General features: G+C 45.3%; 1 protein-coding gene across 6 annotated transcripts in view; it reads right to left on the reverse strand.

Moving 5' to 3' along the window:
- Nucleotides 1-23781, reverse strand: part of Tbc1d14 (TBC1 domain family member 14) — a 90910-nt gene that overhangs the window by 16657 nt on the left and 50472 nt on the right. For 5 of the 6 annotated variants that reach the window (XM_031341856.1, XM_031341853.1, XM_031341855.1 and 2 more), the window contains exons 4-9: nt 13713-13831; nt 11592-11674; nt 9299-9416; nt 8164-8270; nt 2280-2360; nt 679-773 (exon numbers count right to left, since the gene is read on the reverse strand). In XM_031341856.1, the coding sequence (XP_031197716.1) occupies nt 679-773; nt 2280-2360; nt 8164-8270; nt 9299-9416; nt 11592-11674; nt 13713-13831 (603 nt within the window). Of the gene's footprint in view, nt 1-678; nt 774-2279; nt 2361-8163; nt 8271-9298; nt 9417-11591; nt 11675-13712; nt 13832-19267; nt 19527-23781 lie in introns of those variants that run through there. The other variant, XM_031341857.1, reaches the window with a different exon arrangement.

Consider the following 23781-nt stretch of genomic DNA (forward strand, 5'->3'; position numbering starts at 1 on the left):
GTTTGTTACACCCCCCTGAAAAGATGGAGAACTATTAGGAAGGTGAACTGGTGATATTCCTAGCTTACAAGAAAGAGGCCTCAAAGGACATCTCCGGACTCAAAGAATACAAGGCCTTGAGAGAGGACTCTGTCCAACCCCCCAACCCCCGCATCTGTGCCCAAATGACTGAGGAGAGGTCTTTCTTGATCCACTAACATCCAGATAAGAATCCATCCCCAAACCTCATGGCTCATCATCTCAGAAATCCCACCACCTCTGCTCAGCCATTCATCCTGGCTAGCCCAAGGCTATGGGGCACTCGTTCCTGACTCTCCTTTCAGCAGGTCCCCGAAATCACATTGAGGCTCCTACAAAATGGACACAGCTAACTACAGTCCTAACAACACAAAAGCACCAAGGAACTCTGACAACACAACTACTCATAAGCCCTTCTGCACCACCGGCCAAGGCTCTGCCATGCACACTTTACAAAAAGAACCAATTGTCTTTAAGGCAGAAGTATGATCAGGAAGAACCAGTTACACATACTTTAAGCATCTAAATGCATTGTCCCTGACCCCCATCTTATTCCTCCCAAAACCCTAACTAACCTTTCAAACATGACTACAAATACATGCAACTCAGTATTATTAAAACTTAAACAGGGCACACTTGTGACAAATCCCCACCACTTACTTGCTGGAAAATGCAGAGATTAGGAAATGTTCGAGAAATGTCCAGTTTAATAAGCTCCAGACTGGCCTCTCTGTCTGCTGCTGAAAACCCAGCATCTGTCAAAAAAGCAAAAGTCATTGCACGCCTCAGCATAGACATGGGCCATTTCCAGGCTCTGAAGCTTTATAACATGAGACATGGAGAGAAGCTCTTCCCAAGTACAGATCAATTACGCCTCACCTACACAGCGTCCACCTTCATAAAGTGTTCATAACAAGTACAGAATCTCTCACTGTGGGGATCAAAATGCCTCATGGCATGAGCTGGAACATCATCAGATTACTTTCTAGAATCTAAAAATCAAAATCTAATTTGATATTTGAACCCAGGTGCGAGGAATCATAACAAAGACAGCCTTTCACCTAAACAATCTCTGGTGAGAATGCTGTTATGTATGTGTTGCCTCAAAACCTTAAAAGTAAAACTATACATGATCCAGTAATCCCACCCCTGGGTGTGCAACTAAAGGAAATAGGAATGGTATCTGCTTCAGCACTACGCATGGTAGTCAAGAGACTCAACAACCTACTTGTCTGTCTGCAAGGAAGCAAACGAAGAAAAGGTAGCAGATATGGACAGCAGATGGGCTCAGGGGCATTGTGCCAAATGAACAAACCAACCGCAGAAAGGTGAGGGCTGTGTGACATCGTTTGTACACTCAAGTCTAAAAGAGCTGAACTCCGAGTAGCAGAAAAACAGAACAGGTTTACCAGAGGCAGGGGAGGATGGAGCAGGAAGGAAGCAGGGAGATACTGGTCAAAAGGTAACAAACTTTCAGATAGGAGGGAATCCTACAACATGATGGCTGTAGCTAGTTATACACTGTATCCTTGAACTAGGCCACAGGAGCAGAGGGAAGGTGCTTTCCCATTAAAGAGTCCTAGGGAAGGGGTTCAGTTAGGGACACAGACCAGTAACAAAAAGACGACCTAGCATCTAATTTGATATTACTTATCATCAACAACAATGAGGAAAATAAGTGCTGAGGTAGAACAAGAGGAGCGATCTATGTGAGGTAATGTGAGGCAATATGGATTAACTTTATACTTTCATCTTAAATGTTGAAATCCCTAAAGTATAAAATCCTGAAAATATAATTCTGAATTTTTAAAAACATTCTTAAAGGCATTTACTTACATTTTTATCATGCTATAAATGCTTCAAAATATGTATGTGATAGACACATATGATCTTGTCAATTTATAAATTAAATAAAAATAGGAACAGCTTATGTTCAAATATTCATAATGGCACAAGAAGTCACAATGCCTAGCCACAGAGGTATTGCTGTGCCAATGGATCTTTCCTCTGATCTCACAGATACACACTGCTGGGGCCTCCGGAAGCCAACACTCAATGAACCAGGCTACCAGGCAACTTTAATTAGAAGCAACTGGTTGTGAGGAGGAGACACAAACCCTCTTAGGAGCTGTGGGGTTCTAGTTCTTTTAAAAGCTATTTCCTTTCTATTTTTGTTTTTTAACAGTCCCTTTCCCCCCGGGCCACACTAGCTAGTGAGGAGTACTGCTGGGAGTGGCCACTCAATGAGGGAAGAGTTGTACCTTCATTCTCCACTTCTGAGCCTCCAGTGCTGAGGGACCGCCACCGCTCCTTGGCCCGAGCAAGACAGATGTCAAAGAGCTCTGAAAGAAAAGCTTCTGGTAAGTAAGTCTTACATGTTCCCTCAAAACATACAACTATCTCTTTCTCTAAACAGAGTAAGGCATCCTTCTGACAATTCCTCCCCGCTTAGCCTGAAAGACTGCCATTTACAAAGGAAGGCCATGCATACTGCCACAAGGCTTGGTGCCCTCTTCTGCTACACAGTCACCTACTTTATATCTTGCTCTGACCTTCTGTAACTGACCCACTGCCTCTCAGATGACCAATGGCCTGAGTACTGGTTTCTAACAAGTTTGAGTCATAATCTCAAAAAAAAAAAGCTTTAATCTGAAATCCTTAAGGTCTAAAATCCTGAAAATACAATTCTAAAAAAAGAAAGAAAGAAATTTACTTATATCTTAAGAGGGAGATTTGAGAAACATAACATAAAAACAATAGAATACTTCATGTGTGCTTTGTGTAATAAAATAAGCATCAATACTACTGTAAGCATCACAGAGGATGAAGGATATTTACATGCCTGTCATAAGCAGATGACCTACATGCACAGAAATATGCTGAAAAGCAAAGTATATGAATAGCTATCATTATGGTTCATAACTGTGCACTAGGCTTCCTTACTGTAGCCACGTGAAACACTGGCCAGGAGACCTAAATCTTTAGTCAAAACTGAGATGGGATACCACTGCATATACAGTCATCCAAAGAGCCTAGAATTTAAAGGATGTTCACAGATGCAGATGTCCAAAAGGACATCTCTCACTCTACTATGCTTGCAGACAGAGGCCTAGCATAACTATCTTGCGAGGCACCACCCAGCAGCCAGTGGAAGCAGATGCAGAGACCCACAAACAAACTTTAGACGGAGCTCAGGCAGTCTTGAAGAACAGCCGAAAGAAGGACTGAGGGACCAGAAGGGGATAGGGACTCCACAAGAGTACTAACAAAGTCAAATAACCTGGACCCTTGGGGCCTCCCAGAAACAGAACCACTAACCAAAGAACAAGCCTGGACTGGGCCTATGCCCTGCCCCCGCACATGTGTAGCAGATGTGCAGCTTGGTCTTCATGTGAGTCCCCCAATAACTAGAGTAGGGGCTGTCCCTGAATCTGTTGCCTGCCAGAGGATCCCATTCCCCTAATTAGGCTGTTGCCCTGTCTGGCCTCAGTGGGAGAGATTTTTCACTTAGTTCTGCAGTGACTTGATGTTCCAGGGTAGGGTACCTTGGGGCTCCCCCTTCTTACAGGAGAAGGGGATGAGTGGAGAAGCTATGTGACAGGGAGATGAGGAGGAGGGGGACTGTGATCAAATGTAAAGTGAATAAATTAATGAATGAATGAAAAACAGAACAAAAGGATATCTCTTTCTGGACTAAGAAGATTCTTCTTGCATACATACAATCTCACACATAAACAACACCACAGTAACACCCTTTTACACGGTCAAATCTGCAAGAAAGTTGTAAAATGAAATACAGCAATCTGAAGTTTGTAGACAATTTGTACATTGAATATCACAGACCACGGGGGCTGAAGAGATGGCTCAGAAGTTAAGAGCACTGACTGACCTTCTAAAGGATCTGGATTCAATTCTTAGCATCCACATTGTAGCTCACAAGCATCTGTAACTCCAGTTCCAGGGGTTCTAACACCCTTTTCTGGTCTCTGCAGACACTGCAAATGTGGCGCTCAGACATACATGCAAGCAAAATACCCATACCCATAAAACAAAACAAAAATAAAATAAAATCTTAAAGGCACACACATACACAACAGCACAACAACCTGCAAAAAAACTGCTGATAATTTGGGTGGCTTAAAGACAAAAGGGAGTAAAGGACAGGAAACCGTTTTCCAGGGGTAGAATATGGACAGCTCCATGAAGGTGGCCTACAGAGGCTGACAGCACATCAAGCTGTGCTCTCCTGTAGGCCATGGAGAGTGTCCTTGGAGACACGCCCAATTTCTGTGTGTCACTGCTCCTTCTCAAAAGCTTCTAGGACTCACCATACACAGTGGTAATGGTCCTTGGGACACTTGCTGCATGGCCTCCAGGACAGTACTTCCCACCTACCCCACCTGCACTCAACAAACCGCAGAAGCAGAAGCTGCAGGAGCATTTCCACCCACCAGCCTGCAACACTGTTGCCAGCTTCTAGAAGTATCCCAGCCAGAAACTGCTGACCTCTTCAGATATATGCGGCATGAGTTCCTTAAAAGCTTCTGAATGTCACTAGTCTGGAGAAACACCACTGCTGACAATGCTTTAAAAAAACAAAACCCACAAAACTGGCATTTTAGATCCTGCTGCTTTGCATGATCGATCCTTCCAGAGAATTTGGGTTTCTACCTCTTCTGCATGGGAATTGTTTTGGAATTCAGTTTCCAGGATTTCAATATTTAGATTTTAAAACTTTCAGACCTATGATTTCTGAGATTAAGATGCACACTGCCTTCAAATAAGGACATGGGAGCTTGCTACCCAGATGGCACAGGATTCCTCATCTCGCTGCTGAGGGAGGGACATAGAAACTGGTGCTCTGAACAGGCAGAGCTCTCTCTGATGTCAGAATTGTCACAATAGTCTTCAAATCTTTTCCATATTCAGACCCTGTGTTTTCAGCAGCCTTGCTCCTCAGGCAGTTGCTAATAATCAGATAATTTCAGCTTCCCAATAACCACTGCAGGCCGCAGACGGGGCCCCTGGAGCCCCACAAACCATGCTCACGACTCAACAGCAAGCCATGTCCCATGTACTGGGTTTGTCTCGGTGCCCAGCTCCTCCGTAACTCCTACTCCCTTATACCTCTGGCTTGTTTGATGCCCAGCTCCCATACGCTGAGGACTGCTCACCAATCACTGCCTTTCTCTGAGTGTTTGCCACATCACCTTTTCTATCATTTACTTTGCAGGGTAGAGCCAAGCACAGCTGCCTTCACGTGTTTTGCTAAGTGTAACTCATCCTAATGATCCCATCCTGGCTTTATGACAACCCTAACATGCCCACAACCTATGCTGGTGTGCCATCGCAAAGTGGCACAGTTATGACACACAATTTTATATTGTTGTATTCTAAAGAGAAATACAGACGTGTCCAGGGCTGGGGTCTAGAGCATGCACTGGGACCTCTGCCCACCCAACCTCCAGGTGGCCTGGCAGATTTAGAAGCACATGTTCTTCTTAAAAGCTGAACAACTGGAAATTTGCTGCAACTTAACCTAATCGGACTATTAAGACTTCCTGGAAAAGTCAGGCTCAGAATCCAAATTAGGGCTTGGGTCAAAACATTCTTATCATTCTCAGAAGAGCACACAAAACTACTATATGGAATGCTTATTGTCACGCTTTCTGGAACACAGTGTGCCTCCAGGCATGTTGACCTTCCCCTGCATCCCACTGGTGAATCTTTCCACCTCTCAATTCTTCTCCCTTATCTCTGCCTGGAAGATCTACCCTCCCTTCCTGATTCAGCTATTTGTTTATTAAACTAAACAAAAGGAGAGGAATGTGTATGTTTACAAAATATTGAGGCAGGTGATGGTCCATAAGAATAACAATACCAAAATCTGGATGGACAGAAATCTATTGGACAGAAATCAACATTAGAATAATACAAAGACAACCTTCACACAGTGTATGAAAATGTTATCCCAACAGCATGTGCCCACTAGGGCTCTACCTCACAAGTGAAGAACTTGTTAGAAGGAGAGACTGCGTATAAATATGTCTATGTCTGAGCTCACAGACCCTCCCCCACAGTTTTACTGTCGCATGTACAGTCGTGGTAGAAAGGTGACACTTTTCTCTCAAGACCCCAACTCCTACCTCTTTTTAAAATTCAACTTATTATTGTACATATACAAATGTGTGATGGAGGAAGAACTCCCATGTGCCACCACATACATGTGGAGGCCAGAAAACAACTTTGGAGTCAGTTCTCTCTCTCTCTTCCTTTGTATGTGTTCCAGGATCAAACTTACAGCACTAGGTTTGCACGGTATGTGTCTTTCCTGCTAAGCAATGCTACCAGGCCCCCAGCCCCAATTTCGAAGTACAAGCCTGTCTTCCGTAGGTGTGAGGACTGGATGTTTTGTTTTCCTGTGGGGAGGGGTTGTTTATTTGTTCTGGATTTTGTTATTGTTGACTCCCCCGGCCCCCAACAAACACAGCCACGAGCACCATGCCTGCTCAAGAGTGAGGCTTAGTTGTGCTACTGGGCCCTGGGTCTTCCCAGGTCAGAACACCAATTTCAGAACCAGCCAAAAGTAGAATGAGAACCTTGACCCCACACACACTGGCCACAGATATGGAACACAATGCCTAACCTTTTTCAAGAAGAAAATGAGGTCCCAATAGCTTCCTGAGACCAACAAAGCTGGCTTAATGAGATGAGGTAGAGAACAGCAGCTGGTTCTTGGCACCCAGCAAACCAAAATCACTGTCTCAGACTGGCTGGGACAAACAGTAAGGTGAGGTCAGAAAGCTGCGTTCATTCACTCAACAAACACTTCAGAGAGGCCTGCCACATCCAGATTAGGCTGGGCATAAATGACAGAGCAGATGGCAATACAGTGAGGCCACTCTAGTGGGGACAATGGACAGGACATAGCATTCACAGACAGACATAAGCTATACAGAGTGAGAGCCAGGCCCAAGGCACAGGTCCTAGGTAAGATGTATACACAATTAGGCAGCTGCTCAGCACCATCTGTTCATCATCCAGTTCATCATGGGTTTTAATTTAAGTAAATTAAACCCAGGCATCAGTGAGAGCCACATATTAAATACATACGCACTACATGTTGCATCCCCTTAGCCCCAGGACTGTTGGTGGAGTTTAGAAGGCGTTCAAGCACACAGATCTTTGCATGCTCAGCAACTTCTCACTTCTGAGAAGCTAAGAGCTATTTCAAGTCACACGTTACACATCTTCTCATACAAAGGTCTTACAATGAAATTTTGGCAGCAGCATTTAGCCAGAAAAGGAGTTTGGAGAAGGTTCCTTGCCCTGCCATCCTCCTTAAAGGAAGCCAGTCATTACCTAACTGACAGCTCTACTATTCAGTATGGAGACACTGCTCAGAATAAAGCTACTAACATGGCAGAAGCTATGTTGTAACCTAACCAGAGGGGTCAGGGACAAGCCACCTGCCTTAAACTGCAGAATCTACCAGAATAAAAGCAGCTTGACCAATGCCTGCCTGCCGGAGCAGCTTACTTTCAACAGGAAGAAATAGGACTTCCCTGTATTAAGGCTTCATGTTTGATCTGTATGCGACTAGAACTCTGACACCCATAGCCCTGCTGTGTACTTTAGATACATGAATAAGTCAATCTAGGCTGGTGTGGCAGAGCCACAAAAGCTGAGCACTTGAGAGATTTGTGGATTTGTTTTGTCTTTAGAGACAGGGTCTCACCCTGTAGCCAAGGCTGATCTTGATCTTACAACTAGCCTTTTGCCTAAGCCTCTCAAATGCTGGGATTACAGCTGTGTACTACCATGCCCATTTGTTTTTTTCTCCAAGTTCCAATACTGGAGAGATTGAGCCCAGGGCTTTGCTTATGCTAGTCAAGCACTCTACCATGGAGCTAGGTGCTTGAGAAGCATCATAAACAGCTTAAAAATTGGGAACAGGGTCTCCCTCCTTCCCTCACACACTAGCATCACATGTTATACCCTGTAGATAGCAGCCCTAGCCTCTCTGGCCTTTCCACCAGAGCTTCATGGCAGTGGTTGCCATACTCTAATGTGGCAAAAGGGACAGAAGGGAGTTCCAGAACCCCGGGGTGAACCTCAAAGCCTAGAATCACACAAGCCACTCACCGTGAGTGATGTTCAACTCGTTGCCAATGGCCAAGCTCCAAACTTTGCCTCTTACACTTGGAGGGATTCCCTGCCACCACAAGTCTCGAACCTTCTTAGAGCACCACCTGAACAGAATGGAAGCATGAGTTTCTAAGTTTGCTCTCGATGGAGGAAGGCGCATCTGCACACAAGCCTCACCCCCACTCACCCTTCCCCTCAGAGAGCTTACCCTCCTGACTATACTGAAATCCAGATAATACTGCTACAGCTGTGGCAGGTACTAAAGGCACAGCACAGAACACCACAGACCAAAGAACCAAGAAACATTCATTCCAGAACCAGGTTCTGATTGATTGGAAGTTTACACACATGAAGAATTGGAAAGACTGAGCAGAAAACACAGACAGGAGAGAAACAGTGGACTCCTACAGGACTGCAAAATGCTGCACACAGGTAAGGAGCGCAGGGCATAGTGGAGGTGTGGGGGGCACAGGAGAAGCGTGCAGGCAGTTCTCTTCTACAGAAATGTAGTGGGAAGGGGCCTTACAGGGTAGCTAAACACCACTGAAGACATGAAAGAAAACAAGATGTACAGCAGATCCTCAGAACTGAGGATGCCACAGCTGCCAGGTGCTGAGGGGTGCCACTCTGTACTGACACTGCAGGTTGACATCAAATACAAGTGGCTTCCACCCTCAGAAAGAGACAGATGCTCAAGCAGTGCCAGGAGACTCAAGGGAGTCTTCCACGGGTGGGGGCAGGAAATTCTTCCCTGTGAAGACTAAGCCAGAAAAAAACAGGATTTAGAAGGCTAAAGACACTGTAGACAGGGAAAGAGCAGGCAAAGGTCCAGAGGTTACAGATTAGCAGTTCCTACTGGGTAGTCCTGGGGACAGTCTGCAGAGATAGGGCAGGTCATCTCACACAGAAGTCTATCCCTTCAGGTACAAAGTTCAACTTCATATGGAGACTCACAATAAGCTACCAAAACTTTAAGTATGGAGTGACACAGGCATATGCTTTACAAACATGGCTCAGGCTCTCAAAAGATAAACTGGAAGAGGCTGTCACCATATCCAGTAACTACAGCTACTGCCCACAGACTCCAGGAAGGAGTGGTCACACTAAGCAGCACCAGTGAGGCAATGCTTACATGGTTTCCCAGTTAGGCAAGATCTCATTGTTCCAGGTGAGGACGGCATTTCCAATGCTCTCTTCAACCTTGCACCTTTCCTCCAGCTGCTTCTTCCGCCGCTGGGCTTCTTTAAGATCTATAAATCGTAATTAAAGAAAACACTGAGCAGCCAGTACTCACCACGCCAGAAAAAGAACAGTGAAGGAGGAGTTGGAGAGGTGACTTAGTAGTTAAGTGTTTGCTGCAAAAGCATGAGACTGGGGTTCAGATCTCAGCACCCATATAAAGGCTGAGTATGAGTGCATGCCTGTGACTCCAACACTGAGCAGAATGTAGATGGGAGGATTGCTGACTGCCAGTCCATCAAAACCCATAAGCTTCGAGGTTAGCAAGAGATCTTGCCTCAAAGAGTAAGATGGACCGTGACAGGATACCTGATGGATGCCTCCTCTAGCCTGGGTTCATGTTTGTGAGAACGCACACACACGGGGCTGGAGACAGGGAGAAAGGAAGAGTGACAGACAGACAGATGGGTGGTGTTGGGTATGCAGCAAATGTCTGCTCTTGATACTCACTTCATAACTTAAGGATTTACTGTGTGAACTCAGGATCTTGCTATGTGGTCCAGTTTGGCCTCAAACTCAGTATTTTCCTCTTACTCCAGAGTGCCAAGATTACAGGTATATGCATCATATCCTACTCCTCATAGACTACAGGACATTCTATCCATCCTTCAGTAAATGTTTCAAGTATAGCTTGTTCTTTTAAAACAGTATACAAGCACAACTATAATTCAATGAATACAATACACACAAGCCTATGAAAGCATTCAACCAAGCCAACATCATAAGAACACTGAAAGCCCATTGCATTCTCCATCCCACTCTCTCTGAATGTGACCCCTAAGATCACTTGCAGTGCTTTTTTTTTTTTTTTAATTTTATGTGTATAGTATTTTGCCTGCATGTATATTTGTGTATCATGTACATGCCTGGTACCCTCAGAGGTCTAAAGAAGGCATCACACAAACCCCTGGAACTGAATTACAGATGGTTGTGAGTTATCAAGTATGTGTTGGGAACTGAGCCTGGGTCCCTGCAAGAGCAACAAGCACTCTCAGGCACTGAGCCACAGTTCCAGCCCCTTGTACTTTGCTCTTCATTTCCTCAGCAGTGCTGAGGGAGACTAAGCACATCTTTTCCTTAGTTTACTCCACGGTAACATCTCTATCTCTTAGCAAACCAAATCATGTCTGAACCAAACATGTACAGTTTTGTGTCATTATTCCCTGAGCAATCCTCTGATAAGAATCTATGTGGTGTAAAACTATCATGGGTAATCCACAGCTGACTAAGTACAGGACGGTGTACACAGTCTATATGCACACAGAATAAGGCCATTTTATAAACAAGCCTTGAGCGTCTTTAGATTCTAGAGCAGCAAGAGGTTCTAGAACCATCCACTCTTGGATCCTTGGGAACAGTTACAGTTCTTTATTATGGAGAGACATAACACAGACTTTACTATTTTAACCACTTTAACTGTATAACCTCATAACACTTATTCTTTACTGTGATACACTTCCACCACTATCCTATCTAGAACCTTCTCGTCTTCTCCTTGACTAACCTTGTCCTCATTAACCACTAACTCCCTGTCTGCCCCTTCTGAGGTAGCCCTCTGTGAAGGACTCTGGCCCATGACCCCGTGGCACCCCAAAGAAATGACATCATACTCTCTCTCATTTAGTCACTGGCTTGTTTCACTTTGGATCAATCAGATTCAACAATTTTGTAATGTGTTGGAATTTCCTTCTTAAAGGGTGAATGATATTCCATTTATTTATTGTATGTACTTTAAAACACTCCAGAGTCACAGCACACTCTAGCTTTTTAAATGTTGCAAAGAACTTATCTAATCCCTCACATCTTATGAAGAGAAGAGCCAAAGAGGAGAAAGAGCTGCATGTCGATATTGGCTGCCATTCTTTCTAGCACACAACTCTTATCCTATAGTCTCTTTTCTCATGTAAATTATGAGTTCTTTGTCACAGGATCTTGTTATACAGTAAAGACTGGCTTTGAAATCATGAGTCTCCTGCCTCAGCTTCCCAAGTGCTGGACTAACAGGTGTGTGTTACTACAGTTCACTCTCATATATGATCTTTATGCTTCCAGGAATGAGAAGCATCCTTTTTTGGTCTGTTTAATGGAAAAGTCATGTATTTCAAAGTATGAATGCCTTTGTCATGGTTAAAGCTAAAGAACTTCCACAGATTAGAGGAGACCAGAGCTGGGTGGCTATACAGTACCTCGTTTCTTGGCCTGCACCACCATCTCTTCATACTGCTGTCTATGCTTTTGAGCTTCTTCAGCAGGCTTGGCTGGGAGATTTCTTGACAGGAAATAAACAGGATTGTACTGTTACAACTAGAGAAAAGTCTGAGTGAAAAAGTCACCAGAAACATTACTACATAAAAGCTCTAAAACCCAAGGTTAAAACATCTACTTTTTTTAAACTACAGTTCTTTCATAAATTGAAACTGTATCTGTTTTGTTGAGACTTACATAGCCCAGGAGACCCTACTACCTTAGCCTCTCAAGTGCTGGGACACAGCTATGTGCTACCTTCCTCAGCTGGATCTGAGCCTGGGGCCTTATACACACTAGTCAAGCAAGGGCTCCACCACTGAACTATCTCCCCACAAAGACATTTCAGACAAAGCAAGATAATCACTGTGAAACACTAGGTTATAAAGATGCATCTGTAAAGATGTATCTGTTCTGTAGAAAAGAAGTCAACCTATTCTTCAAAGAAATTGTTCTTACTGAAAAGCAGCAGTGTCAACAGCTGATCCCTGCATCAGGATGACCTCACAGTATATATTATATGGCAGTTTAAGTGCTTAGTTTCAGATCAGCTCTTGTGATGGTTAATCACACTGCTGGCTACAACTCATTCAGAAACATTCCCCTGGGTGTGTCTGTGAGGGTATTTCCAGACTGGTTTAAAGAAGGAATGTGGGTGACACCATTCCAAAGTCTGGGAGGAAGCAAGATAAGTACCAACATTATTTGCTTCCTGCGGGCTGATGCCACATGATCAGCACCTCCTGCCGTCATGCCTGCTCCACCATGATGGCCTATACCCTCAAACTGTGAGCCAAGATAAGCCCTGCTTCCTGGAGCTCTTTTTTTTTTCTGGTCAAGTGTTTGCCACAGCAATGAGAACAATAATCTATATAGTGCTGTAATTCCTTCACTCTGTTTTATGCAAATGCACACAGGAACTATATGGATCCCATAGAGAATGCCAGTGGACTCTGGCAGCTGACTTAATGGGATGTGATGGCACCTGGCCTGCATTCCACAAGTTCTATAACCACGATCCCTGTAAGACTGCAACCACCACCACTGGTCAAAGGTGGCCAGCCTGGCCTACCTCTCAGCACAAAGAGCTGGTCTCTTTACCCTGGAGTTCCAACCTCCTCTCCTCTCAGCACACTCAAAGAGCTGGTCTCTACCCAGAGTTCCAACCTCCTCTTCAGGCTTTTCTACAATCCTGAAGATATTCTTTTTTCTCTCCTCCTTCCTCCTCCCTCCTCTCCATTATTCCTTCTTCCTTCCCCCTCCCTCTGTGTGTGTGTGTGTGTGAGAGAGAGAGAGAGAGAAAAAGAGAGAGAGAGAGACAGAGAGAGAGAGAGAGAGAGAGAGAGAGAGAGAGAAAGAGAGAAAGAGAGTCAGAGGATAACTTGCACAAGCCAGCTGTCTCTTTCCACGATCCAGATGCCTGGAAGCAGGTTTGGCAGCAAGCATCTTTCTTTACCTACTGACCATATGACTGGCCTGACTTCATGGTTTTAAGTATCAAGGATGGACAGGAAGCTGGAGTTGACTAGCCCAGGGCAGGACAACCTGTCGTTGTTCTTGTTCTTCCTCAAGTGGGAAACCTTCTCTCTGATGCACTACTGTGTAAATTCAGTAATTAGATTAGCTATGACTTTCTTCTCCAGGAAAGTCTCCAAGCATGATTGCCTCATCACACAATGGGGATTCTAAGGCTGAGAGAGAGAGCAGTCCTGACTCAAACCACCCAAGAAACTCCACACGACACTCTAAGAGGCAGGCACCTCCAAAGCACTACTCTGAAGCATGCTTGCAGGGTTCCTTATGTACTCCCAAACTAGCCTTGCACTTACAGCAGCCACACAATGCAAACCTGGATGATAAACTACAAGCAAATACTGCCTGAAAGGAAAAGCCTGGTTATGTTTCTATGACACTGGACAGTTTCCTAAATCACCGTGTGATGTCACACTGCATGAAGGCTAACATGGAGGTAATAAGAAGCCCAGCCACTCTTCTCTCCTCTCCAGCCTCCAGAAAAGGAGCTCCGCACAGTAGACAGCACAGAGGCTCTTCCTCAGACTCACGCGGGTCTGTCCTCAAGGATGAGCCCTGTGGTGGACCGTGGCTCAAAATCCAGGTTCTTCCTCACATTCTGCTTTGGAGAGGGTGGCCTGCTCGGTCTTCCAGTCTTGTCTTCATATTCCTAGAACAAAGACATCAGGTGACTCTGGGCCCAGCCAGTTTTGTATCCTCAAAAAAGGAGCTACTTGTAGCTGAGTCTATTGTAAGGGTGAGTGCCCTTCAAGTCTTCCCTGCTGTTCAGAAGGGTTCCAAGAGCTCCCTGCTGTGATGATGCCTTAGGACAGAGCCACACACTTCCCCTGTGGTGGTTGCAAAGTTACAAGGGTCAGCACCCCTGAGCCATGTTCCCCACATAGTGACAGGCCTGTACTTCTTGGTAAGAGATGAATGGCTCTTGTGATGGCCATTGCTATGTCATCACTGGACAATGTCCTGTCAATAATTCTACTATGCCCTGGAAATCTAAAAGTGACCTCCAAACCCACTGAGTCACTAATTAGATCCTCGGGCTGCAGCCACAGCAGCTCAGTCACACCTAGTGACCCAGATCCCAAACACCCAGAGGAAGTGTTGAGGAGACTCAGCTTCTGGGGTAATGCATGGTTGGGCTCCCTGCACAATCAAAACATGTTCATCGCTGGTCATCTATTACTGGTGAGAAGCATCTCTAAGGGGGAGGAAAGGGTGGAATTGCCACAGATTCATGCCATTCTGGGTGACAAGAGCCACACGAATCCTGTGAAATAATCTTAGAAAAGCTACTTCACAAGCAATTATTCTCTCACCCAGAAAAGACAGCTACAGCTTCTATAAAGTGCAACAGCTCCCATACACTGGGTGCATGGGGTTAGGATCCTACCTTGCCTACCCTGAGCTGATCCCACTGGAGAGGGAAATCCTTTCTAGTTAACTAACTATCTAGAGCTGATGTTGGCTCCTGAACCTGACAAGGCTGAGTGGCAACAGTCCAGTGCTAGCAGCAGGATGCTCCAAGTCCAGTCAGTAGGCATCAACATCTTCAGCTCTATAGGAAATCTACCCAAGGCTCTGTGATGACAGGGATTCTAATGCAAGCGGCATCTGGCAAGAACCAGTCACAATCATCCCACTGGGTGCTACCTATCTGCTGAGCCTGGTCTAGGACAATTTATGCTAAAGCCAACAATCTCACACCACAAGTCAGATGCCACAGAGTCTGGATGCTTCTCCCCATTTGCTGTGGCTCTAGACACTGTCTGACCTGACCTCCCTAACAATCAGTATGTCTCCCTACCTTATAGACAGGACACAAGTTCAAAGTACAGGGTTGGGGTTGCAGGCCCTCTGCACAGCCACTGTAAGGAGGCCTGACCTCCTTCTCGACTATACTCAAACAAATGTGTAGTCTGGGAGTGAAAAACACCAAGTCCTCCATGGGTTACAGAGATGAAACTTGAAGCAACACACAGGTCCACTAATCAGCAGCTAAGATCCAGGCAAAGAACGCTGGCAGAATTCTCGAGCCTGGTCCCATAGCCACCAGGTGGATGCAAGCACTATCAGAGCAGGCTGCTGCCAGTAACAGGGAGACAGGCATATATTAGTCAGTCAGCAGGCACAGCCCTACAGCATGGAGACAGGGTTACATGCACCATTACATTTTCTCTCAGACTTGAAATGACTGTGGAATGCAAGGGAAAACACTACAGTTCAAAACACCATGGATCAGAGAGTCCAGCAAAGTTTTCGAGCCGAAGATATGGGACACAGAAGCAAAAGGAAGGGAATGGCTTGATGCAAGGCCAAAACATCAGATCTTGTCAATAAGCACTTGTTACTAACTCTAATAACAGCAGTGACAGTGGCAGCTGATAAGGCTAATGGACCACGGGCTTTCCAGAGGCCTCCCAAGCAGAGTTGATTTAATCCGCACACCAAGCCCAGGAGGCAAAAGATGCCACCATCACCACCCCAATCATAATGGATACTGGAGGCCCTCAGATTTGCTCTGTAGAGAATGGGGAAATTGATCAGACTCTAAGCACTGGGTTCTTTAGGGACATTTCTCACCAACTCGAGTGAGCTGCTCACAGGGAGGACCCCATAGGAAGCAATCTCATTGCAGTCAGCCTCCACAAAGCTTCCAACCCTGACAACCTGTAATCCTGAGTCAGTTAACGCCAAATGGGGTCAAATGACAAGGTTCATCACACAGTGATGCATGATTTAATGATAGAGGCTGGCCTGCCAAAACTTGAAAATCCCATGTAGAGCCTTTGCAAAACCCAAATGGGGGGCTGGAGAGAAGGCCCAGGTTCAGGCCCCAGCACCCACATGGCAGTTCACATCTGTCTAACTCCAGGGGATCCAACACCCTTACATAGACATACACGTGGGGAAAACACTAATGTACATAAAATAAAAATAAAATCAATTTTAAAAACTCAGACAGTACTTGTAAATACAAATAGAATAGTACAGGCATGATCACAAGTTCTGCCCCAAACCTAGTTCTTTTTCTACAACCACTAGAGGTGTCCACAGTAGGCTCTCTGTGCAACCAGACAAACCAGCTCCAGATACAGGAGGACAATACTCACTCTAAGGCCTGAAAAGAATGCTCACTACTGACTAGTGCTGACTAGGGCCAAACACAATGCAGCAGGGGCAAAGCCTCAAATGAACAAGATCTGAGTCCTGACTTTTAAGCAAGTCTGGACTATCTCCTGCTTCTACTCCATCATTATAAGCAGAAGTGACTAGTAAGACAGACCACTGTAAGACTTAAACAGGGTAGTATACTGCAATAACTGTCTGTTCTCTGATGAACTGAGCTCTTTCTGTATGGTAGGCAAAATCTGTGGGATCTGTCATCTAATTTGTCATGGTATGGAAACAAGCTAGGGAGTCTTTCTGCCTTAAATTGAGCAAGGCTTCTCAGTACTACTGGGCTCATCAAAAACCCTGCAGACCAGTGAGTAAAACAAATTGCTCATATATCAGCTATGGCCTCACCCACCCTGATCATCCCAGCAGAGAGGAATTTCAAACAGTATTCTTCAAAGTCCTACTGCAAGTCAGTTTAATTGGTTATGAAAGACTTTAAAACGCTGCAAGCCCCTGGTCTGGAAGTACCTGGATTAAATTTCTGACCTGAGCATTTGGTCATAAATCCCAGTGAGGAGGATGGGACCTGGCCCAATGCAGCTGCGAACCATGGGGAAAGCTGTCGGGTGTGGTTTGATGAATGAGTAAATTCAGAGAAAAAGCATCAAAAAGCCTGAGCAAGGTCTCAGCTCTAGGTGGGGGCTATGAGCAAAGCAAATTCAGCAGGGGAAAAAAAGGAAGAAGACCAGAGGAAAGAAGAAGCTCATCTGTGAAGAGACCATGAGGACTTACTCTTTAAGAGAACCTCACCTGCAGCCTTGCAGGGGCCCTCTGCATGGAAAGTAGGTACAGGCACAAGTGACTGCACAGCACAGACCATGAGAGATGCAGGGAGGTAAGAAAGAACAAGTAAAGGGCCAGAGGAAACAAGAGACAGCATCTCGGTACCTGTACCATTTAAGCAAAGACAGATAAGGTTTATGCCAGAGGCAGAGAGAGGGGGGGGAGGCAGGCCTTCTAACAAGTACTGGTGGGGATGGCCCTCCCTGGGCACTGCTGACCGTGGCAGACCCATCCATGTTGTCTCTTAGATTAGTTTATGCTAGCCCAAGTCTCTCCTCCATGGGATGGCCTACTTCTGACACAGATCCTGGTCAATGGGTTAGCAAGAGCATTTTAAACAGTTGGTACTGAGTCAAAATTGTTCTGCCTAGCCATGATGGTCTCACCACACAGCTACCCACAGCTGGTGGAACAATCCAAAGAAGAGTAGAGTGTGAACATATCTGAACACTGCCTAAGGCTAGGAACCAGAAAACAAAAATCAGTAGGCAACAGAATTTGTTATAAAGGCGTCTTTAATCCCAGCACTTGGGAGGCAGAGGCAGGCAGACTTCTGAGTTTAGGCCAACCTGGTCTACAGAGTGAGTTCCAGGACAGCCAGTACTATACAGAGAAACCCTGTCTCGAAAAACAAAAAAAAAAAAGAGAGAGAAAAAGAACACATGCATGTTGTGTGTGTGTGTACACACACAGCAATAGACAAATTTGTATTAAAAGGAAGAGAAGATCAGATCTGAAGCAATAGAAGAATGTCTCCCAGGAGAAAGAGAAGAGAGATGGCTATCCATCAATACTATCCCTAGAACTAAAAAGATAGCAAAGAATGTCGATAACCTGATCAGACCCCCACTAGCTTCCTCAATTAGTTCACCGAGAAGAAAGGGCCATCAATCAGGCTTGTGCTCACATCTGACTCAGCCATCTATAGCAGCAGGATCTGTCTGCTGATAAGGCCCAGGGTTCAGGACCTATGTCTGGAATAGGCTATCCAGACTATGGGGTACTTGGGCTAGCATAAACTAACGTAAGAGACAGCATGGGGCAGGTTTGACAAAAGCAAGGCAGTGTGCAGGGAGGACCTGCAGGATGGGCCATCCCTAGAGCACTACTTCCCTGAGCACTGTCTTTCCCTCCACAACTGTCCTTTGTCTGTTAAGGGGAAGATTAAATGAGAACAAGTAGGTATGAGACATGTACCCAAAGGAGAGGCCAGAAATGTCAGGCGCAGCATGGCTGACACTTTTACTATAAAATCACTTCCTGCAACAATTCTCTGAAAGAGGTTGTAAGAAAGACAAAGGAGACTCAAGCATGGCATGGCAGGCTGGTTTTACTGCTTGCTGTCTCTAACAAGCAAGTATTTGAGAGAAGACTGCTGTTCTAGGACATGGAGCTGTGTTGCCATCTGAAGAGGGAGTGACCCATTCAGGTTTTACAGGTGCTCAGCTTTCCAGAAGACAGTGATGGTGACAGAGCCTTGGGCACAGGGCAGGTAGGTAAAGGCTCTGACACCTGGGAAAGCTCCTCCTTCTGGGGCTCTGCTCTCTACCCAGGCACAGGATCCTCCCAGAAAGTAAGTTCTCAGGAATGCTGGCATCAGGAATAGCAGCTCTCAGGAGACCTTCTCTAGTGGTCAAATTACTTACAAACATCCAGAACACAAAAGTTAACACAGGCACCCGAAACTGACATGGACCAAAACTGCACTGGGTTCTGAGAACCCCAGCTCCTGTCTGTCCTGAGTCTCCTGTTCTCCGGACTCCTCAATAAGACCATCCTATTTCTAGGTGGCCCCTGGCCTAAACTGACCTGACTCCAGAAAAGGACCAGTGGTTCTAGGAGTAAGAATGGGGCTGAAGGGTGAGCTCTCTGAATCAACATTGAAGCCTGAAAGAAAATTCTACGAGCAGCAGACACAAAGAAGGCCATGGGGAGGAGGTGCCTCGCTAGTGTCCCCGGCAAGCTCCGGCTAGTGGGAAAACTGATGCATGTGATGTGCGCTCACCCTGCACTTGGGCTTACATGCACACAGCCGTACATACCGCACACAGGACCAAGCAGGCCTGGAAGGGCAGGCCGAGACACTAGTGAAGGCCAAACTGGGACGGCAGACCCGCATAAGACTCACCATGAACGCCAGGCCTCAGAGGCGCGTGGCCGGCGGCTCCATGCCCAGTGAGTGGAGGCCAGCCTCGCTCCTGTGTCTGGACCACGGATCTACACGCAGATCCACACTGGGCGGGTGAGGCGGGCTGGTGGCCGGGACGGCAGGATACTCAATCGCTCACAGATGTAGCGATCCCCGGATCCCTGCTCAGGGTTCCTAGGTTGGGCTGGGCTAGCTGTCAAGGACCTCCTCCACAACGGACGGGGCGGGGCTGGCTGAATCAAGGCTCAATGGCCTCCCTGGCTGCCCAGCCCCACAGGGGAACCTTGGGTTGCTAACTACAGAAAGGGAGTTAGCAAAAGACAGCATGCTAAAGAGAAAGAGAAAGGCCTTAGTTCTACTTTGTAAGATTATAGGAAAAAATAAAATAAAACAAGAAATATATGTCACCAAAGAAACTCCATAAATATAATTAACACTTCTCAAAAGCTGGCTGGTAATAAGCATAAAGTACATATTGACAGGGTTCACGATACAGCTCCTTCTGGAAAGTTACCTGGTGGGTCACTGACACTTTCCAGAATGACTGAACTATTATCTGAATATGCATTCATTAAAACTATGACCTTCAGACAGAGAGTTCCACTGTAAATTACACCTTAGAAAAAAATTCACAAATCTGTGTTAAGGGTCAAAATTATTTCTAGTGAGTACTGGAACAGTCAGCAAGAGCGCCACATAGTCCTCTTTCCTTCCTGGACACACACATACACACACGTGCGCACATGTATCTTGGACTAGGACAAAGCACCTCACCCACCACTGGTTTTCTGACAACTCAGTACTTAATTATTCATTCCCCAACAGGAACCGCCTCACAAAGCAGGAGCCCTGGAGATCCACCAGAAAAAGAGCCACTGACATATCACACAGCGGCAGCGGGGGCAATACAAAACAGGAGATCACTTTAGAAGCAGTTTCTTAACACTTCAACATACACCAGCCACACACCAAAGGAGCTCTCCAAAAGAAACCACCTATGAGAAGCCCCACATGCAGAACTCCACAGAATTTGTGTACCAATCAAACACTAAGACAATCCAAATGTCCACCAGTCAAGGAATGCATGAACAGCCCTGAACCAGCAACAAGAGGAAATTACTGACACATGCTGCCGGTCAGTATGCCTCAGAAACACTGTGGTAAGCAAAAGCTGCCAGAAGGAAGCCAGCCAGGGTGGGGCTATGTATATAAAATCTCTTCAGAAGGCAAATCTGTAGAGAGAATATATAGCTGGTATTTGTCTGAAGAAGGAATGGGGACAGGCTGCAATTTTTTTTTTCCAAGACAGGGTTTCTCTGTGTAGCCCTGGCTGTCCTGAAACTCTGTAGACCAGGCTGACCTCAAACTCAGAAATCTGCCTGCCTCTGCCTCCAAAGTGCTGGGATTAAAGGCGTGTGGCACTACTGCCTGGCAATGTAAATTTCTTTTTTCCTTTTTTTTTTTTTTTTCTTTTTTTGAGACAGGGTTTCTCTGTATAGTTCCAGCTGTCCTGGAACTCACTCTGTAGACCAGGCTGGCCTCAAACTCAGAGATCTGCCTGCCTCTGCCTCCCAAGTGCCGGGATTAAAGGCATGCACCACCACCACTGCCCAGCTTGGCTGCAAACTTTTGATGATGGAAATCTTCCAAGATTGCGTGCAATGGCGGGGGTGGGGGGTAACTGTACATTAGAAGCCACTAAAGCATTTACAGTGAGAGGATACCATGGAGTCCATGGGTAGCATGCATGCCCAGTGTGGGAGGCACTGGGATCAATTTTACTACTTTAAAGGGGAGGGTGTGATTTTTCAAATCTGTGCAAGTGCTCAAAAAAATAATTTAACAAACACACACACATGCTCCACCCAGAGCATAAAGTAAAAATGTTACAATATTCACCTTACTTTTAAAACATTTACCCTTTGAAAGAAGTTGCAGATGTCATGGCTGCTCCTAATAGTAAAGAGGAAGAGGAAAGAGAGGGGACTGGGTAACATGTACCTTTACTTCACAGCCTTATAGAAATAAATATTCCATGCCTTAACTTAGTATGATCCTGCATCCTGGTTTTAGTAGCATGTACAACTTGTCATTCTGTGCTCAACGGACTCACCTTCTCTCACTGATCTGGTGAGGGTCCAGTGAAGCACGTGGCCGAGGCATACAGAACCTGTGGAATCAATATGCCCTCACAAGAAGCCATCTGTCTGCTTGCCTGCCTGTCATCTAGCAAGCACACCAAGTGCTTGGCCCTAGCAATGAAGCAGAACAAGGTCCTTGCCCTAAGTCACTCACAGACAAGCAAACAGGCAATGTCTATGCCAGTGCTAGAAGATATGACACAAAACGGAGGTTGGGGAGGGATGCCCCACCCCCCGCAACAAACATTAATGTAATCTCAGGGAAGGCAGTTAAAAGTGCCTTTCTGGAAACAATGCTAGTGGATTAACTCTCTGATTAAACACTTGTGAAGATCAGTTCTCAGTGACATGAACAAGTTCTTGAACTGTCCATACCTACTACCATCACTCAAACTTTCAAAACTTAGTGCCCACCTAACATTTTACAAGTTAGCCAACTGGGGCCAGAACTGAGTCCTCAGATTCACTCATACTAAATCTAATCAAGATGACCATAGTATGCCCTAAAATAGTGTTGGAACATGTGATTTTTATACCATATTTTAGAACTGAATATCAATTATAAAGTTTTGACTACATATTATACCAAGAGACAGCAGCGAGCAGGGTGACTTCTACTAACATGTGAAACATAAAGGACCAAATACATCTTTCAAGGTTTTTCTCCATCAAACACTGGCATAGAATCCTCCGTTAATCAGAGCTCCTTCCCAGGCTTCGTGCCTCCCCGTTAGCGTGTTTGGTCTATCTGCTTAGTTTGTGTAATCTGTAACACAGACACCTCTACCCATTGAAGTCAGGGAAGCAAGACTGACTCACCGATCATCACTTCCTAGCAGATCAAAACCTCAAGAGCCCAATGGGACACTCAACACCATAAGAATCAATTGACAGTTGTAAGAAAAACTTCAATGTTCAATCTAGGGTGCTAGTCAGTAAATTATTAAACAGCAACTCCAAAGACACTATGTAAAAAATACAACAATATGTACAGCTTTAGAGAAACATGTATTTTTCAAAAAGTAGAACTGGTCTTAACCACACACTAAAGCTGAGCATCAACAAGCAAATGCAATCTGACCCTTGCTCTCCTGAACATATGCTGGTGCTGCTTGAGGGCCACATAGTAAAGCCACAAACAAATGGACAAGGATTCCCAACTTAGAATACGCTGTGATGGTTGGGGAGATGGCTCAGCAGTTAAGAGCACTGACTTCCAAAAGTCCTGAGTTCAATTCCTAGCAACCACACGGTGGCTCACAACCATCTGTCATGGAGATCCGATGCCCTCTTCTGGTGTGTCTGAAGATGGCTACATTGTACTCATATAAAATAAATAAATAAATCTTGAAGGAAGGAAGGAAGGGAGGGAGGGAGGGAGGGAGGGAGGGAGGAAGGGAGGAAGATGCTGTACAGGGAATACTTCCCTGAAGTCTGATAAAACCCCTTTAGACTAGGTGATCAGGGGAACCTGAGAAGATACACTTGAGCTGTGACCACCTTTAAAAACCACACTGAAGGAAGGGCACAAGCAAAGGCTTGGGGCAGCAGACAGAAAGCCAAAGAAGTCTGAATGAGGAAGGGGAAATGTATGCTGGGGTACACTGGGAGGAAGTGGTCCTTCCAAGGTCATAGCAAAGAATACATATTCGGCCCAAATGTGATCAGCAGCCATGACACCCTCTGCTCTGAGAGACGTTGTATCAGGAGTCTGCACCAGCTGGTCTGCAGACTCAGCATTCAGATTCAACCAGCTGAGGATCAAAAGCATTGCTCAAGAAAGAAAAACAAAAAACCAGAAAACAATGATGCCTGGACTGACCATCATAACTCCATAAACAACACAATGCTTCTTACACAGTAGTTACACTGTATTAGGGAATGTAAGTATTGTAGAAATAGTGTAAGTACATGGCAGTGTTAAGTTACCACTTTACAAAAAGGACTCTGGTGTCCAAGGATTTGAGGATCCACAGAAAGTTTTAAAACAAATCTCCCACATGACACTAAGAGACAACTCTCTAGGTTTCATACTGTAAGAAACCCCACCATGGACATGGTCCTTCTCATTTACCTGTCTTTGTAGCATCCTCTACTAGGTGAAAAGTTTTATTTCTACTTTGCTAAGTTTTTATCAGAAATGAATATTGAATTTTGTCAAATACTTTTTCTGCTGCAACAGGACCATGTGGTTTCTTTGGGTCGTAATACAATTGATGACAGTGATTGCTTTCATACATCACACCATCCTTGATTCCTAGGATAAACGTTATTTGGTCCTGTGTGTTGGCTTTAAAAAGTTTCTGGGGTTCAATCTGCTGATAGCATGCTGAAGATCATGGGCACTGGGCG

The sequence above is a fragment of the Mastomys coucha genome, unplaced genomic scaffold, assembly GCF_008632895.1.
Source record: "Mastomys coucha isolate ucsf_1 unplaced genomic scaffold, UCSF_Mcou_1 pScaffold22, whole genome shotgun sequence".
Lineage (NCBI taxonomy): Eukaryota > Metazoa > Chordata > Mammalia > Rodentia > Muridae > Mastomys > Mastomys coucha.